This window comes from Phyllobates terribilis, unplaced genomic scaffold, assembly GCF_046119375.1.
Source record: "Phyllobates terribilis strain yellow unplaced genomic scaffold, ASM4611937v1 Scaffold_1__5_contigs__length_1240528914, whole genome shotgun sequence".
Classification (NCBI taxonomy): domain Eukaryota; kingdom Metazoa; phylum Chordata; class Amphibia; order Anura; family Dendrobatidae; genus Phyllobates; species Phyllobates terribilis.
The window spans coordinates 379166762-379186405 of NW_027362761.1; the positions used below are offsets into that span (position 1 = coordinate 379166762).

The window sequence follows — 19644 nt, forward strand, 5'->3', positions numbered from 1 at the left end:
TATACAATTTCTTGCCCGCTCTTGTCGCTTGCACCTGAAGAACATCTCTAGAATCCGCCCCTTTCTCACCTTGGAAACAACAAAAACCCTCACTGTTGCCCTGATCCACTCCCGCCTTGACTACTGTAACTCTCTATTAATTGGCCTCCACCTCACTCGACTTTCCCCCCTCCAGTCCATCCTTAATGCTTCAGCCAGGGTCATCTATTTGGCTAATCGTTATTCAGACTCCTCCGCTCTGTGCCAGTCATTGCACTGGCTGCCCATGAATTATAGGATCCAATTTAAATTGCTTGTTCTCACCCACAAAGCTCTCCACGGTGTGGCATCCCCCTACATCTCTTCCCTCATTTCTGTTTATCTGCCTACCCGTTGTCTACGCTCCGCAAGCGACTTTCGACTAACATCCGCACTAATCCGTACCTCCCACTCCCGGCTTCAAGACTTCTCCCGAGCTGCACCTATTCTTTGGAATGCTCTACGCCAAGAAATTAGAATGAACCACAACTTACACAGTTTTAGGCGCTCCCTAAAAACACCTGTTTAGGGCGGCCTATCACCTACCCTAATCAAAGTCCTTTTATCTTCTTATAGCCCATCCCTTATTTCTCTAAACATAAGCCTCCACCAAACCCAAAAGCACTACAGATACTGGCTGGTGATGAGCTCATGCAGCCTTTATCCCTCATCCCCTCAAGATGGCTGGACCATCCTTATAAATAAGCCATTGCACTTTGTCACCCCCACCTCATTGTAGATTGTAAGCTCTTACGAGCAGGGTCGTCATTATTTTTGCTGTAATTATTGTATTATCTTTAGCTATGTTACTTATGACTGTTGTATATGAACCTGTGAATTGTTAAGCGCTGCGGAATATGTTGGCGCTATATAAATAAAGATTATTATTATTACTACTCTGTTTTGACACCAAAAATCCGTGCCTGTGTGAACGTTACCAGCTGCCAAAGAGTGCGAGTCCCCACTCTACTTTTAGGACTTGTGTAAAAATCTGATGTAGTTTTCGATCAAATATTTGCGGAAGCATGGATAGTTCCAAAGGGTTCACAAACTTTAGAGAACCACTGTATGTTTACTGGCTCACAATTTTATAATTAAAATTTACATTGTACCCCGTAAAAACTAATATCTACAGACACGGTTGGAGTAGGAAGTGTTCTCACGCGGAGAATTTCTCACAACCTCACGTGTTTTTCCTTGGTGCTGGTGCATTATATGTTTTCATCAGTTCCAGACTCAAAATTGTGCTTGAAGACAAGATTGTTTCTAAAGTCATTTGTATGCAAATATTTACCATGTCACTTTTTATCCACAACCATAAGAAATATATACACAGGAATGCAAAGAAAATAAATTTTGCCCCAAGGCAATGAAAGTAATTTGAATTTTGAGATACTAGCATGAGAAGATAAGCAACCTGGTGAAAAAGAAAAAAAATGATGAGATATTATTTTAGGTGAAGGAATTAGCCGTACGATAGGGCATTAAAGAAATGAAATGGATTGACTGCATATTTTATATTGTCACAGATAAAAGAGGGGAGTGACAAGATAAATACATGAGAATGCGATTAAGGTTTAAGCAGCTTGTGTATTAATGTACTGTCTGTTTAATATAAATACTTCCATGGTCCATTATATTCATCTTGTAATTTGCATTCCTTTAAAAGTATGGGTTTGAGGTGCTTTTTATTCTGAGACTGCTTATAGGTAAAATTATTAAAGGGATCATCCAGGTTTAAAATAAAAAAAAATAAATAAAATATATGTAGAGTAGAGATGAGCTAATTAACTAGAGGTAGCCCACTGCCATGAGTAGCGCTGTTTTTGCGTTCCATTTTTTTTTTTTTTTTTTAGGGCTGGACATGTCCTTAAATAATAGTAGTCCTTTATGCTATGTAACGCTAAGGCTGTGTGCCCACTATGCGTTTTTCAAGCGTTTTTGATGCGGAATTTCCTCAGCAGAAACGCTTTAAAAATGCTTGGTAATCCGTGCCCCATGATCCCCAATGAAAATCTGCATGTTCTGTGCCCATGCTGCGGATTTTTCCGCAGCGGATTTTCCTTGTGGAAAAATCCGCAGCATGTCCATTATTTGTGCGTTTCTACATGCGGATATGAGGTCACAATGGACTTGAAAAACGCAAGTCAAATCCACATGTAGAAATTTTCTGCTTCATTTCTGCATCGTGGGCACATAGCGTAATAAAACAAATGATGTTGTAGGCTACATTCCCACGATGAGTGTTTGCGGAGTTTTTTTCGATGTTTCAGATTATCTGCAGCATTTCTGCACCAATTAGGTAAATTGGGTTGCTTGTGTTTTTTTCATTGCATTTTTTAGTGCATTTTTTTGTGTTTTTATTGTGTTTTTGACACTGCGATTTTTGTTATTGTTTGGTATGTTTAATTGTTGATACTTCCTGTTTTTTGTCTTCAACAAAACCTTATTGATACAGTCATGTGTGGGTTATATGTGTATTTAGAGCCCTACCCTAACAGAAACGCACCACTACAAACGCATATAGTGGGGAAAATAAGTATTTGATATACTGCCATTTTGCAAGTTTTCCCACCTACAAAGAATGGAGAGGTCTGTGATTTTTATCGTAGGGTACACTTCAACTGTGAGAGACAGAATCTTAAAAAAAATCCAGAAAATCCCATTATATGATTTTTACATAATTAATTTGCATTTTATTGCATGAAATAAGTATTTGATACAATAGGAAAACAGAACTTAATATTTGGTACAGAAACCTTTGTTTGCAATTACAGAGGTCAGACGTTTCCTGTAGTTCTTGACCAAGTTTGCACACACTGCAGCAGGGATTTTGGCCCTCCATACAATACTACAAAATACTCCCACAAATGTGAGCCATTAATTGCAAACAAGATTTGTTATACGTCACACCCAAAAAGGTAATTTTCCTAACAAACTCATTAAAGACCATTTTGCAAAAATGAGTATGCCTCAATGAAAGTCTTAGGAACAAAGCTAAAATCTAGTTAACAGGAATTCAAAAGTAGATAGGTCTAATTATTCATTAAACAGGCGTCCAGCAGACAGTTGACTATAAAAGGGCATTACTTAAGAGGGAAGATCCCTTCCCATTTCATGCTGCCAGCAATGGCACCACATGGAAGAGAAATGTCACAAGACCTGAGAAAGAAAATTATTTATTTACTCAAGAAAGGTGAAGGCTTCAAGAAGATCAGCAAAGCTTTATTTATCTGTCAGAATACCATAGCAAAAGTGATACAAACATTAACAAAGATTGAACTGCAACCATTCACAGAAACGTTCAGACTGACTACGGAATTTAAAACCTAAACAAGAGCATCTTTCATGTTCACTGCAGTTAGCTACAGAAGAGAAAAGTCATACCGGGGTGAGTGAGTGTTTCAATACGGCATACACTCCAGAGGAATGGCATGCATGGCTGTTGGCACAAAGGAAGCCTCTACTAAAGCCCATGCACAAAATACCTGCCTACAATTTTCCAGGGCTCATGCTGATAAACATGAAGACCGCTAGGACTCTATATTCGGGAGTGATGAGACCAAGGTAAATGTTTTAGAAACTGATGCCTTCTAAACTATATGCCATTGCAAGGTGAGAGGCACAAAGAAACATGCATGGTGCCAACAGTGAAACATGGTGGTGGCAGTGTCCAGTGTGGGGTTACATGGGTGCTGCTTGTGTCGGGGAACTTCATTTCATTGATAGTGTCATGCATTCACGGATGTACTGCTCTATATTGAAAGGGAAGATTCAACCATCACTCCATGTAATTCATAGACCAGCACTTTTCCAACATGACATTGATTCAAAACACACTTCTAAGAAGAACAGGGTTTAAGTGATTCAGTGGCCAAATAGGTCTCCTGATCTGAACCCAACCGAAACGCCTATGGGGAATTCTGAAGAGACAAGTTGACCATCACTCTCCATCCAGCGTCCAGTCTCTAAAAGACGTTGTTCTTCAAGAATGGAAAAAGATAGACGTTGCAGTATATCGCCAGGTTGTTCACTCCATGCCTAGAAGATTGGTGCTGTCCTTAAAAATCATGCAAGTCATACAAAATACTAGATGTAGTCGTTTTTGATGTGGGGTGTATTTATTTTTGCATCAACTAATTTGAGTAAAACTGATTACAAACTTACTTTTCAAAAGGGGTGTACTCATTTCTGCTGACATTTGTACGTAGACATCATCCTGGCTTATATGCTATTATCATTTGATTGGCAGGAAGCTGATCTGCAGTGTAAAGCAAGGACGAAGTTACTTTCGCATTCTCCAGCAAGAGGACGAAGGGAATAAATTGGAAGCACAAAAGAAACAGCATCTTCTGCAGGAGAAGTACAGAACTGAGCCCCAGCTCTTCAGGGACTCTTGTGAGGATGACTCTGGGGATGACGGAAAAATCAGTAAAGCAGATAATAAGACAAGGTCAGCCTATTTTTTTTGTCTTCTAGTCCGTATCCGATGTAAAGACAAACAATGTCAATCGTGATGGCTCAGAAGTTTTAAAGTATATTGCAAATGAGCCATAAAATAGTAGCCAAAAAAGGGTATTCATATATTAGGTCTCCAGAGTCTTATTTATAGGCAGGCTGTGAATTTTAGCTGAATCTCTGCACCTCTCCAAGTTCACTTGCTACTAATGCTCCTAATTTAGCAGGTTGTGTTATGCCGCTTTTATCACCTTTATGCACTGGGCTGTGTAAACAGATGGGGGAACAAGCTGTTAGGAAGTTTGCCGTGCCGATGCTGGAGGGAAATGCTTATCCTATAAATGCACTATGTCTCTTTTTTCGCATTTCTGATATCTACAAGTTACAGGCTCATCTTAAAGATGATTTTTTTTTTAATTGATCTGGCTTGCTTTTACATATAGCACCAAAGTAACATTCCCAAAGCTTGCGGCACCTGATGGACTGGAGATACGTCTGTGTCATACATCTTTGGGCAGTCTCCTGAGCATTGTAGGTGTGTTAGTTGTGAATTATACATATTATACTAACTTGGATGAATTTATTTCTCCCTCCAGGTTCTTTCTCACAGAGATTGGAGAACAGCAGAAAAAAGAGAAGAGAGCAATGAGCCGTCCATTCACGCCTATACACAACAGTCTGCTTTCCAAACAAGTCCTTGATGTAGATCCGTACGTTCAATTCCTATAATTATTTTCTGTGTGTTTTTTATTTTTAAGCCTAAAAGGCATTTGTGTCTAAGCAGACCGGACTTCTTTTTTTCAGTACTGTACAGTTAAACACAACTTCAAGCAAATCATTATCCGCCTGCAGAAATCCCTGGGTGGTATATTGCACCGCTATGCTTTACTTTGTAGAATTCTACTATTCTAGTGTTTGATTTTATGGTAGTGGTGGTTGTTGGCAGCTGTGGTTTTTGTTTTTACTGCTAGATCTTAGTGCGACTATTAAATGAGTTATCATAGAGACAGGGAGGCAGATTTATTCTGCAATATGCCAATTTTCATGAGTAATTGTATTCGCAGCAATGGTATAAGCATCATACACTCAAACAACAATTTTTAATTGTATCAGTAAAGGGGGTGTGATATCGCTCATCAGGCCGAATCTGCCGATGATTACCGCAAGTTTTCCTGCTTTTAGACAAAAAGATTAAAGAATATCCAACATCCTAGTGTTGTTAGCACACCTGCTTTCACTTGTACACCTGGGCATAACCAACCTTTGAGACTTGAAGATTTACCTAAGGCTAGGGTAACACAATTGTGTGATTAGTCCGATTATGCTAATCACACTTTCATCAGATTCTTTAAAGGGATTGTCCAGTCCAAATCGATAAGTCTGCAGTCACACTGTGTGACTGCAGACTTATGAATCCCTCCAGTGCAGGCACTGTGTGCTGCGCGGATTCGCTTGTGTTGAGCGAGGCCACGCCCTCTAGTCTGTCACACCCACTTTCTGGTCGCGTCACTAGACAGGAGGCTGCGCCCACTGGTCGGGGGTATGTATAACGCATACATAGCCTCCAGTCCCGGGTCAGAAACCGGCAAATCCCTGCAGCGCACAATGCCTGCTCTGGGGAGTTTCATAAGTCTGCAGTCACACATAGTGCAAGAGCTATGGCTTTTTTATTTTACTTTACATACAGCTGTATGAGGGCTTGCCTTTTTCCGGGACAAGTTGTAGTTTTAATGAAACCATTCATTTTACCATTCAGCTGGAAAACTGGGAAAAAATTCCAAATGCTGTGAAATTGCACACAAAAAAAAACACAATTCCACACTGTTTTTGTTTTGTTTTTACAGCATTAATTGTGTGGTGAAAGTGACTACCAATATGATCCTCCAGGTGACTACATTCGCAGAGATACTCAGCGTATAGTTTTTGTGATTTTTTTTTTAAGTGGTAACAAAAACCCCAAATTTGCTTACATCGCCATATTCCGAGACACGTAACATTTTTACTTTTCTGTCAATGTAACAGTGTGAGGGCTTGTTTTTTGTGCCGTGAGCTGAAGTTTTTATTGATACTGTTTTGATGTAGATATGTCGTTTTGATCTCTTCTTATTGAATTTTTATTGCGGTGCTGCAATTCTGGAATGTATTTTTTTTTTCTTTTTTGTCGTTTACTGATTGGGTTAATTAATTTTATATTTCGATTGAGCGGGCTTTTACAGATCTTTTTTACTTTTATTATTTATTTAGAATGAGAGTAAAAAAAGGGGGTGATTTGAATTCATATATTTCTTTCACTTTTCTCTATATTTTTAAATATATATATTTTTTTACTTTATTTTTTAGTCCCCCTTAGGGGACTTAATGATCGCTTATACAATTGCAATACTCTAGCATTGCAATACATAGTAAAAGTCAAGTTTTTTTCTGAATGCCAGCTGCACACTGGCCTTCATAGGAGTACCGTAAAGGCAGACCACCAGCAGCCTTAGCATTGTGGCCGGGGACTCTTTAGGACGATGCGCGTGGCCCCTTTAAGAGAGGAGGAGCGCACGCGTGCCCTAAGCACAGGGCCCGGGAAGCTGCGCACCACAGCAGCCGCAGGGAAGCAGGAAGACGCCAGACCGGGACCGCGGCGGTGAAGGGAACGGCGTCTCTGCCCGGCAGGAGGCAGAGACGCCGATGCTACAGGTCCCCCCCTTTACGCCCCCTCTACTTTAGGCCCGTGAGAATTTTTATAAGAAGATGAGGGCCATGAATGTTCTCCCTGGGTTCCCAAGACCTCTCCTCAGGGCCAAACCCCTTCCAATCCACAAGAAAGAAAGTCTTTCCTCTTACCCTCTTGGTGGCCAAAATGTTTTCTACCTCAAAGACGTCCTCAGCGGAGACTGGAGCTGGGGTGGTGCCTGGATCGTAAGAGAAGGAATTAAGAACAACTGGTTTGAGGAGGGATACATGAAAGGAGTTGGGAATCCGTAAGGTGACTGGGAGTTTCAGCTTGTAAGCCACTGGATTGATTTGGTTCAGAACCTGGAACGGACCGATGAACCGCGGACCCAATTTATAAGAAAGTATCTTGAGACGGACATATTTGGAGGAAAGCCAGACGTTGTCTCCCAGACGGAATTGAGGCGGATCCAGACGTCTCTTATCAGCATGTTTCTTCAACCGCTTGGAGGACAGAAGAAGCGCAGATCTAGTGTCTTCCCAAATAGCCGAAAATTCACTGACGAGAGACTCCGTAGTATGATTGTACACTGAAGAGGAGACGGGAAATGGAATCCAGGGGTGTCGACCGTAGACCACAAAAAACGGGGATTTAGTAGAAGACTCGCTCTCATGGTTGTTATAGGAGAACTCGGCCCAGGGCAGGAGCTCAACCCAATCACTATGGTGAGCGTTGACAAAGTGCCGAAGAAAGCTGGTAAGGATCTGGTTGATACTTTCCACTTGACTGTTGGACTGAGGATGATAAGCAGAAGAGACATCCAGCAGCTTGCACGTAGCTCTCCAGAAACGCGAAGTGAACTGAACTCCGCGAACTAAGACAATGTGGAGGGGTAGGCCATGAAGACGGAAGATGTGATGGATGAAGTCCTTAGCCAGCACAGATGCAGACGGAAGACCAGGCAGAGGGATGAAGTGGGCCATCTTAGAAAAGCGGTCAGCGACCACCCAAATGACAGTACAACCGGAAGAAACAGGGAGATCCGTGATGAAGTCCATTGCAATGTGTTGCCACGGAGCGGAAGGCACTGGAAGAGGAAGAAGACGGCCGGATGGAAGGTGCCTGGGAACCTTGTTACGGGCACAGGAGGAACAAGCCGCGACAAAGTCCGCAACATCCCTGCGCAGGGAAGGCCACCAGTAATGTCGGGCGACAAGCAGAAAGGTCTTCCTCTGGCCAGCATGACCAGCTAGTTTGGATGAATGGTCCCGGAGTAGAACCTTCTTTCGATCCGGAACCGCTACAAAGGTCTTACCGGGTGGAAGATGAGACAGGTCAAACGGAGCAACAGTCATTACTTTGGAGGGATCAATGATATGTAGAGGCTCCTCCTCTTGGTCGGAAGACAGGAATGAGCGGGATAGAGGGTCAGCTTTAATGTTCTTGTCCGCCGGGCGGTAATACAGAGTGAAGCAGAATCGGGCGAAGAACAGAGACCACCTGGCCTGACGCGGATTTAGTCTTTGGGTGTTCTGCAAATAAGCGAGGTTCTTATGGTCCATGTAGATGACCACCAGATGCAGAGCCACCTCAAGCAAATAGCGCCACTCCTCCAGCGCTAAATTGATGGCCAGCAGTTCTCGATCTCCAATAGAATAGTTGCTTTCGGACGAGGAGAAGAGCTTGGAGAAGAATCCGCAGGTCACCATTCGCCCGGACGAGGATTTCTGGGTGAGCACTGCTCCGGCCCAGGAGGAGAACGCATCAACCTCCAGGAAGAACTGCTTGTTGCAATCCGGACGGTGTAGCACAGGAGCGGAGGAGAAGGCTTTTTTAAGGGAGACGAAGGCCTTCTCCGCTTCGGAAGTCCATTCCCTGGGATTTGCTCCTTTACAGGTGAGCGCAGTGATGGGAGCAGTCCGGGAGGAGAAATGAGGAATGAAGAGGCGGTAATAGTTTGCGAAGCCCAGGAATCGCTGAATCGCCTTCATCCCCTCTGGTTGGAGCCACTTTAAGACGGCAGACATCTTCTCGGGATCCATCTGCAGAGCTGTCTCGGAGATAATATAGCCCAGGAACGGCAGAGAGGTCTGCTCAAAGAGGCATTTCTCGTATTTAGCGTATAGGCGATTCTTCCGGAGCCTCAGCACAACCTGACGAAACCAAGATATCATCCAGGTATACCACCATGCAAGAATACAGGAGATCTCGGAAAATGTCCTTGACCAGCTCCTGGAAGACGGCTGGAGCATTACAGAGACCAAAGGGCATCACGCGGTACTTTTTAGTGACCATCCCGAGTGTTGAATGCCATCTTCCACTCGTCTCCCTGGCGAATCCGGACCAAATTGTACGCCCCACGAAGATCAAGCTTGGTGAAGATCTTTGCGCCTTTAAGGCAGTCAAACAGCTCCGAGATGAGAGGCAGGGGGTACTTATTTTTGATAGTGATCTGGTTAAGGCCCCTGTAATCGATACAGGGACGTAGAGAGCCGTCTTTCTTCTTGACGAAGAAGAATCCTGCTCCAGCCGGAGAGGAGGATTTCTGGATAAATCCCCTAGCAAGATTCTCCTCTATGGACATGGCACCGGTCTCGGCCAGCGACAAAGGGTAGATTCGCCCATGGGGAGGAGAAGCACCAGGTACCAGGTCGATGGGGCAATCATACGGCCTATGAGGTGATAGTGTCTCAGCCTTCTTTTTGTCAAAGACGTCCGCATAGGACCAGAAGGGTGCCGGCAGACCAGGTAGATTAGCCGGAGTAGACGGGGGTTGAGCAGGACGAACCGGAACCAGACAGGACTCATGGCATTCCTGACCCCAACGGAGCACTTCACCAGATCTCCAATTCAGGACAAGCTCATGTCTTTGTAACCAGGGTAGACCAAGCAAGAGAGGGTGAGAGAGACCGGATTGCACATGAAAGATCTTCTCCGAGTGCAGCATTCCCACCTGAAGGATTACAGGCTCAGTGACAAGCAAGATGGTCTCCGGGAGAAGCTTCCCATCCACAGAGGCAACCGCCAATGTTTCAGCCAGACGTACGGTAAGAATCTGGTAACGCTCCACGACGGCCTGTTGAATGAGATTCCCAGCGGCTCTGGAATCCAGGTGGGCTGTCTCGAAGAAGTGGGTCTCACCACTGGAAATGGAAACCGTCAAAGACGGAGAGGGTTTACTCTTGCCTAGGACGACCTCTCTGAGCTATCCTAGACATTGGAGTTTCCCGGCCTCACCATGCAGGAACGGATTAGAAGCTCTATACTGCCACAGTAGAAGCAACTCCCCTTGGATCGGCGTGTCTCCAGACGAGACTTGACCATCTTGGTTTGGTCAATTTGCATAGGCTCAGGCGAACATGCCCGGGAATTGCTGGTTGCGAGGCTGGCCTTTGGAATGTAGGAGTGAGACGTGGAAATCTTTTCTCTCAGGTAGTCTGTCTCCTTAGCACGTTCCAGAAAATGGATGTCAATTCGGGTAGCTAATGACACGAGGTCGTCCAGGGTGGAAGGGATGTCACGACCGGCTAGCTCATCCTTGATCTGTCCGGAAAGACCCTCCCAAAAGAGGGACACCAGGGCCTCATTGTTCCAGGCAAGTTCAGATGCGAGGGTTCGGAAACGTATGGCATACTGGCCAACAGTGAGACTCCCTTGGCGGAGACCGCGAAGTGAGGAGGCAGTAGAAGATTTTCGTCCGGGCTCATCAAAGACCTTCCGGAAGGCAGCGAAGAAAGCCAGTAGATCGGACACCAGGGGATCCCCTCTTTCCCACAGAGGGTTTAGCCATGCCAATGCCTCCCCGGTGAGGTGAGACATGATGAACGCCACCTTGGCCCGGTCGGAGGTGAAGTGTTGTGCCAGGAGTTCAAAATGCAGCGTGCACTGATTTATGAAGCGCAGAGAGCCGGGGTCCAAAGCAGGGTGCCACAGCGCTACTGGGTTGAGGTGCCGCCATAGCGGGTGCCGCTCGGTTAGAGACGGAAACAGTCGGGGTGGACAGCGTGTCCAGGCGGGAGTTGACTGTCCATAGATAGAACAGGATAGTATTCTGTTGGGATCTCTGGCGAGAGACCTCTTGATACAGGTCAGAGAGCGAAGGAGCCTGGGGGCCACCGGGTTCCATGGCCTGTGCAAACTGTTATGGGTCCGGGTGGTGGAACCTCTGTGCTTTGGTGCAAGGAGGGACCAGAGGGGCATAACCAAGTGCCTACTCGGACCGACCCAGGTCACACGGCGGCTTAGTCGACTCCGTGATCCAGGGAGGGACCGGGCAGATGAACCAGATGCCACTCTGGGACCGACCTTGTGTGAGAGCCGGTGACTCCCACGGGTCAGATGACAGGAGCTGACCGGTACAGCGAATGAGAACGGCAGGAAGGCTGGCGGGTGGTCCGGGTAGATAAGCAGGCAGGTACGGCAGAGAGCCAAACGGGTGCTCCGGGTAGGCAAGCTGGCGGGCACGGCAGGTAACTGGCAGGTGCTCCAGGTAGGCAGGCTGGTGGGCACGGCAGGTAACTGGCAGGTGCTCCAGGTAGGCAGGCTGGCGGGCACGGCAGATAACTGGCAGGTGCTCCAGGTAGGCAGGCTGGCAGGTAATAGGCAGGTGCTCCAGGTAGGCAGGCTGGCGGGCACGGCAGGTAACTGGCTGGGGCTCCAGGTAGACAGGCTGGCGAGCACGGCAGGTAACAGGCAGGTGGCAGACTGGGCTGTTAGACAGACTGGCGGGCTGGGCTGTTAGACAGGCTGGCGGGCTGGGCTGTTAGACAGACTGGCGAGCTGGACTGTTAGACAGACTGGAGGGCAGAACTGACAGGCAGCGGGACCTGAGGGCTGAGGAAATTGTTAGCACACAAAACAACAACCTTGCACAGGCACCTCCATTTTGGAGGAGGTGCCTTATATAGGACAAGTCCTCCGGCCATTGGCCGGGGGCTCTTTAGAACGACGCGCGCGGCCCCTTTAAGAGGGGAGGAGCGTGCGCCCTAAGCACAGTGCCCGGGAAGCGGTGCGCACCACAGCAGCAGAGGAGCAGGAAGACCCCAGACCGGGACTGCGGCAGTGAGGGGAACGGCGTCTCTGCCTGGCAGGAGGCAGAGATGCCAATGCTACATGAAGTCTAATATTGCATTTACACTGGCCGATAATAATGAATGAGCATTCCAGTCTAAACAGGCTGCCATTCATATGATGAGCAAGCAAAACTTTTGTTCGTTAGGTGAAATGATATTTAAGCTTGCTCTCAAATCAATGCTCTCTGCAGTAAACTGTCCTGTGTAAACAGGAGATTGTTCTCTGCAGCCTATCATATCCTGTGTGAACAAGACATGATCGTTCTGTCCTCTTGGAAGTGCAGTCAGCCAATCAAAATAGACCATTAAGCGGCTTCTTTCTAACCAGTTGGGCCCAATATTTTTTGAATATAGGCTCTTCAGATGTGAAACCAGTACTGTCCCAAAGAGTTCGAACATATCTGTTAGAAGTAAATAATCTTTAATGCTTGGATAGAAGACGTTCTTTTTTTTCCTCTCTGGCATGTAGAACTCTTTAGTATTTTGTTCTTTTTCATTATTCACTAAGCGCCTTTTGTGTGCTTTGTCTAGGTAGCACCATCAGACTGCGCATTTTCTCTACTCGTACAATAGAGAATCATCATCTCCGTGTAGTATTTCTGTCCTAAATTATTCACATCACAGGTTCATGAACTTCTTCCAAAAAGCAGAATCTCTGTAATGTTAACTACCCTGATCAGGTATTCTTGGGAGACGCGCACATTTCCCCATAATTAGAAATGAATCTGTCATATTCAGCACTGTGTGTTTCATACAGCCGTATTCCAGCTCTGATGAGATTTTAAATTAGATTTTCAGACCTAATGAACAATGATTCACCATCCCTCTATCATGTCAGTCAGTTTCTAATCTTTTCATAACTGATTGTTACTGGTAAAACATTTTATCACATTTCGGCAGCGCTCAATTGTTTGAGAACTTATATAAGATAAGTAGTCGTCTTGTTACATAATAGTATAAATATTCCATGTACTGCTCCTTTTTTATGTAAAATGTGTTTACATTATCAGCACAGGATGCCAGCAGAATGATCATTACAGAAGGTTTGGTTTTATCAAATGAATTTAAAGGAAATTCACCTATATAAAGGGAACAGTATATGCAACAGTAGCATAGTACTGTATATTCTTGTTGCTTAACCCCTTCACCCCAGGCCATTTTCCTCTTTTGCTCTTTTGTTTTTTGCTCCCCTTTTTCCCAGAGCCATAACTTTCTTATTTTTCCGACAATATGGCCAAGTGAGGGCTTGTTTTTTGAGGGACGAGTTGTACTTTTGAACAACACTATTGATTTTACCATGAAATGTACTGGGAAATGGGAAAAAAATTCCAAGTGCGGTGAAATCTCAAAAAAAGTGCAATTCCACAATTGTTTCTTTCTTTTTTTTTTACCATGTTCACTAAATGCTAAAACTGACCTGGTAATTGTATTCTCCAGGTCATTACGATCTTCCAGTTTGTAAAAAAAAAATGCCACCATTTTCCGAGACCCCTAGCATCTCCATTTTTCAGGATCTGGGGCCGGATGAGGGCTTATTTTTTGCGCGCCGAGCTGACGTTTTTATTGATACCATTTTGGGGTAGACACAATGTTTTGATCGCCTGTTATTACATTTTATTGCAATGTTGTGGCGACCAAAAACTCCTAATTCTGGCGTTTTGATTTTTTTCCTAGTTACGCCATTTACCGATCAGATTAATTCTTTTTAGATTTTGATAGATTGGGCATTTCTTAATGCGGCAATATCAAATATGTGTATTTTTTATTTCTTTTTATTGTTTTATTTTGAATGGGGTGAAAGGGGGGTGATTTGAACTTTTATTTATTTATATTTTATATATTTTTAAAAACTTTTTTTTACACTTTTTACTCACTTCAATAGTCTCTATAGGAGACTAGAAGTTGCAATCATCTCATCACTTGTGTTACAAATAGCCCTGCTATGTGTAACAAAAATGCTCATCTGCTATGGACGCCGGCCACTGGGCGACGCTCATAGCAGATCGGCTATGACAACCACAGGGGTCTTCATGTCAACCCATCTGCGCCCCGCGATCATGTGACGAGCACATCGATGAGTGGATCTTAAGACGTGCTTCCGGTGCGGCCATGTTAAATGCCGCTGTCAGAGATTGACAGCTGCATTTAAAATGTTAGCAACCGCAGGCGGATTTGATTCCACTCGCGGCTGTTAGGGGCACATGACAGCTGATCAGACCAGCTGACATGTGCCTGAAATGATGTGGGCTCAGCGCCGGAGCCCGCATCAAAGCGGGAGGCACGACTTGTGGCGTATATACACTGCTCAAAAAAATAAAGGGAACACTCAAATAACACATCCTAGATCTGAATGAATGAAATATTCTCAATGAATACTTTGTTCTGTACAAAGTTGAATGTGCTGACAACAAAATCACACAAAAATCATCAATGGAAATCAAATTTATTAACCAATGGAGGCCTGGATTTGGAGTCACCCCCAAAATTAAAGTGGAAAAACACACTACAGGCTGATCCAACTTTGATGTAATGTCCTTAAAACAAGCCAAAATGAGGCTCAGTATTGTGTGTGGCCTCCACGTGCCTGTATGACCTCCCTACAATGCCTGGGCATGCTCCTGATGAGGTTGCGGATGGTCTCCTGTGGGATCTCCTCCCAGACATGGACTAAAGCATCCACCAACTCCTGGACAGTCTGTGGTACAATGTGACGTTGGTGGATGGAGCGAGACATGATGTCCCAGATGTGCTCAATCGGATTCAGGTCTGGGGAACGAGCGGGCCAGTCCATAGCTTCAATGCCTTCATCTTGCAAGAACTGCTGACACACTCCAGCCACTTGAGGTCTGGCATTGTCCTGCATTAGGAGGAACCCAGGGCCAACGGCACCAGCAAATGGTCTCACAAGGGGTCTGAGGATCTCATCTCGGTACCTAATGGCAGTCAGGCTACCTCTGGCGAGCAAACCAAGCAATGTGAACTGAGGTCTAAGATGGTAGACATGCAAGAAATAGGAGCATGTTCACACTAGCAAAAAGAAGCAAAACCTACAGAAGACAAAAAATATATCTCATACCCTACCATCATTATATATAAATGTAAAGCAAAGTTGCATAATAAATATAGGGTACTTAGTGAACTATTTTTGATCAAAAAAAGTATACAAGCCGTCCCACCAGCGGCAAGGTGACCCTAAATTGGGACGGTACCTATACTGTCTATATTAAAAACCTTACTGTATATCAAAGTTGAAGTAATGCATATAAAAGGGTAGACAAATAGGACCGGGTCCCAACTCCAGACCACCTAGGCCCGTGGTAAGCTACACATATACTAATCAGCTCAACAAAGGGGATGCCACACCCTTAAATTGCACAGAATGCAAACAAGACAGAAAACCAAGCAATGTGAACTGAGGTCTAAGATGGTAGACATGCAAGAAATAGGAGCATGTTCACACTAGCAAAAAGAAGCAAAACCTACAGAAGACAAAAAATATATTTCATACCCTACCATCATTATATATAAATGTAAAGCAAAGTTGCATAATAAATATAGGGTACTTAGTGAACTATTTTTGATCAAAAAAAGTATACAAGCCGTCCCACCAGCGGCAAGGTGACCCTAAATTGGGACGGTACCTATACTGTCTATATTAAAAACCTTACTGTATATCAAAGTTGAAGTAATGCATATAAAAAAGTAGACAAATAGGACCGGGTCCCAACTCCAGACCACCTAGGCCCGTGGTAAGCTACACATATACTAATCAGCTCAACAAAGGGGATGCCACACCCTTAAATTGCACAGAATGCAAACAAGACAGAAAACCAAGCAATGTGAACTGAGGTCTAAGATGGTAGACATGCAAGAAATAGGAGCATGTTCACACTAGCAAAAAGAAGCAAAACCTACAGAAGACAAAAAATATATCTCATACCCTACCATCATTATATATAAATGTAAAGCAAAGTTGCATAATAAATATAGAGTACTTAGTGAACTATTTTTGATCAAAAAAAGTATACAAGCCGTCCTACCAGCGGCAAGGTGACCCTAAATTGGGACGGTACCTATACTGTCTATATTAAAAACCTTACTGTATATCAAAGTTGAAGTAATGCATATAAAAGGGTAGACAAATGGGACCGGGTCCCAACTCCAGACCACCTAGGCCCGTGGTAAGCTACACATATACTAATCAGCTCAACAAAGGGGATGCCACACCCTTAAATTGCACAGAATGCAAACAAGACAGAAAACCAAGCAATGTGAACTGAGGTCTAAGATGGTAGACATGCAAGAAATAGGAGCATGTTCACACTAGCAAAAAGAAGCAAAACCTACAGAAGACAAAAAATATATCTCATACCCTACCATCATTATATATAAATGTAAAGCAAAGTTGCATAATAAATATAGGGTACTTAGTGAACTATTTTTGATCAAAAAAAGTATACAAGCCGTCCCACCAGCGGCAAGGTGACCCTAAATTGGGACGGTACCTATACTGTCTATATTAAAAACCTTACTGTATATCAAAGTTGAAGTAATGCATATAAAAGGGTAGACAAATAGGACCGGGTCCCAACTCCAGACCACCTAGGCCCGTGGTAAGCTACACATATACTAATCAGCTCAACAAAGGGGATGCCACACCCTTAAATTGCACAGAATGCAAACAAGACAGAAAACCAAGCAATGTGAACTGAGGTCTAAGATGGTAGACATGCAAGAAATAGGAGCATGTTCACACTAGCAAAAAGAAGCAAAACCTACAGAAGACAAAAAATATATCTCATACCCTACCATCATTATATATAAATGTAAAGCAAAGTTGCATAATAAATATAGGGTACTTAGTGAACTATTTTTGATCAAAAAAAGTATACAAGCCGTCCCACCAGCGGCAAGGTGGACTAAAGCATCCACCAACTCCTGGACAGTCTGTGGTACAATGTGACATTGGTGGATGGAGCGAGACATGATGTCCCAGATGTGCTCAATCGGATTCAGGTCTGGGGAACGAGCGGGCCAGTCTATAGCTTCAATGCCTTCATCTTGCAAGAACTGCTGACACACTCCAGCCACTTGAGGTCTGGCAAACCGGTCATGCTGAAGGATGTTGCAGGCAGCAGATCGCTCTCCACGGCGTCTCCAGACTCTGTCACATCTGTCACATGTGCTCAGTGTGAACCTGCTTTCATCTGTGAAGAGCACAGGGCCCCCAGTGGCGACTTTGCCAGTCCTGGTCTTCTGTGGCTAATGCTAAGCGCCCTGCACGGTGTTGGGCTGTGAGAACAAACCCCATTTGTGGACATCAGGCCCTCATACCACCCTCATGGAGTCGGTTTCTAACAGTTTGTGCAGACACATGCACATTTGTGGCCTGCTGGAGGTCATTTTGCAGGGCTCTGTCAGTGCTCCTCCTGTTCCTCCTTGCACAAAGGAGGAGGTAACGGAACTGCTGCAGGGTTGTTGCCCTCCTATGGCTCCCTCCACATCTCCTGGTATCTGCTCCATCCTCTGGACACTGTGCTGACAGACACAGCTACCCTTCTTGCCACAGCTCGCACTGATGTGCCATCCTGGATGAACTGCACTACCTGAGCAACTTCTGTGGGTTATACTGTAGACACCGCCTCATGCTACTGTACCTCTAGGGGTGAGAGCAATGGCAAAATGAAAAAGTGACCAAAACAACAGCCAAAAAGGATGAGAACAGAGAAATGGTCTGTGGTCACCACCTGCAGAACCACTCCTTTATAAGGGGTATCTTGCTAATTGCCTATCATTTCTAACAGTTGTCTGTTCCATTTGCACAACAGCAGGAGAAATTGATTCACAGTCAGTGTTGCTTCATAACTGGACAGGTAGATTTCACTGAAGTGTTATTGACTTGGTGTTACATTGCATTGTTTAAGCGTTCCCTTTATTTTTTTGAGCAGTGTATATGGCACAAGTCATGAAGGAGTTAAAGAGAATCTGTCAGTTGGATCATCCCTCCTAAGCCATCTATATGGGCATGTACGTCATAGGAAGCTAAATAAAATGATACCTTGATATCTGTGATCCAATGTCTTATTACAGAGAAATCCACATCAATATACCTGGACCATGCGATTATGGCATCAACGCCCTCTTTCTTTTTTGGGCCACTTTTTGTATTGAAGACCTGAAATAAATTAACGTTTTAATGATATTCTAATAGATAATGACTTTTGTGTTTTCATTGGCTGTAAGCCATAATCATCAGCATTAACAGAAATAAACACTTGAAATAGATCACTCTGTTTGTAATGACTCTATATAATATATGAGTTTCACTTTTTGTATTGAAGAACTGAAATAAATTAACTTTTTGATGATATTCTAATTTAGTGAGATGCACCTGTATATGGGTTCTTTGAGACCATTTAAATCTGCTCTAATATTTGTACTCATACAGTACAGACCAAAAGTTTGGACACACCTTCTCATTTAAAGATTTTTCTGTATTTTCATGACTATGAAAATTGTACATTCACACTGAAGGCATCAAAACTATGAATTAACACATGTGGAATTTTATACTTAACAAAAAAGTGTGAAACAACTGAAAATATGTCTTATATTCTAGGTTCTTCAAAGTAGCCACCTTTTGCTTTGATGACTGCTTTGCACACTCTTGGCATTCTCTTGATGAGCTTCAAGAGGTAGTCACCGGAAATGGTTTTCACTTCACAGGTGTGCCCTGTCAGGTTTAATAAGTGGGATTTCTTGCCTTATAAATGGGGTTGGGACCATCAGTTGTGTTGTGCAGAAGTCTGGTGGATACACAGCTGATAGTCCTACTGTATAGACTGTTAGAATTTGTATTATGGCAAGAAAAAAGCAGCTAAGTAAAGAAAAACGAGTGGCCATCATTACTTTAGGAAATGAAGGTCAGTCAGTCCGAAAAATTGGGAAAACTTTGAAAGTGTCCCCAAGTGCAGTTGCAAAAACCATCAAGCGCTACAAAGAAACTGGCTCACATGAGGACCACCCCAGGAAAGGAAAACCAAGAGTCACCTCTGCTTCTGAGGATAAGTTTATCCGAGTCACCAGCCTCAGAAATCGCAGGTTAACAGCCGCTCAGATTACAGACCAGGTCAATGCCACACAGAGTTCTAGCAGCAGACACATCTCTTCAACAACTGTTAAGAGGAGACTTTGTGCAGCAGGCCTTCATGGTAAAATAGCTGCTAGGAAACCACTGCTAATGACAGGCAACAAGCAGAAGAGACTTGTTTGGGCTAAAGAACACAAGGAATGGACATTAGACCAGTGGAAATCTGTACTTTGGTCTGATGAGTCCAAATTTGAGATCTTTGGTTCCAACCACCGTGTCTTTGTGCGACGCAGAAAAGGTGAACGGATGGACTCTACGTGTCTGGTTCCCACCGTGAAGCATGG

General features: G+C 44.1%; 1 protein-coding gene across 3 annotated transcripts in view; it reads left to right on the forward strand.

Moving 5' to 3' along the window:
• Positions 1 to 19644, forward strand: part of CCDC60 (coiled-coil domain containing 60) — a 277795-nt gene that overhangs the window by 175198 nt on the left and 82953 nt on the right. For all 3 annotated transcript variants that reach the window (XM_073676397.1, XM_073676398.1, XM_073676399.1), the window contains 2 exons: positions 4271 to 4471; positions 5073 to 5186. In XM_073676397.1, coding sequence (XP_073532498.1) covers positions 4271 to 4471; positions 5073 to 5186 — 315 coding nt within the window. The remainder of the gene's footprint in view (positions 1 to 4270; positions 4472 to 5072; positions 5187 to 19644) is intronic.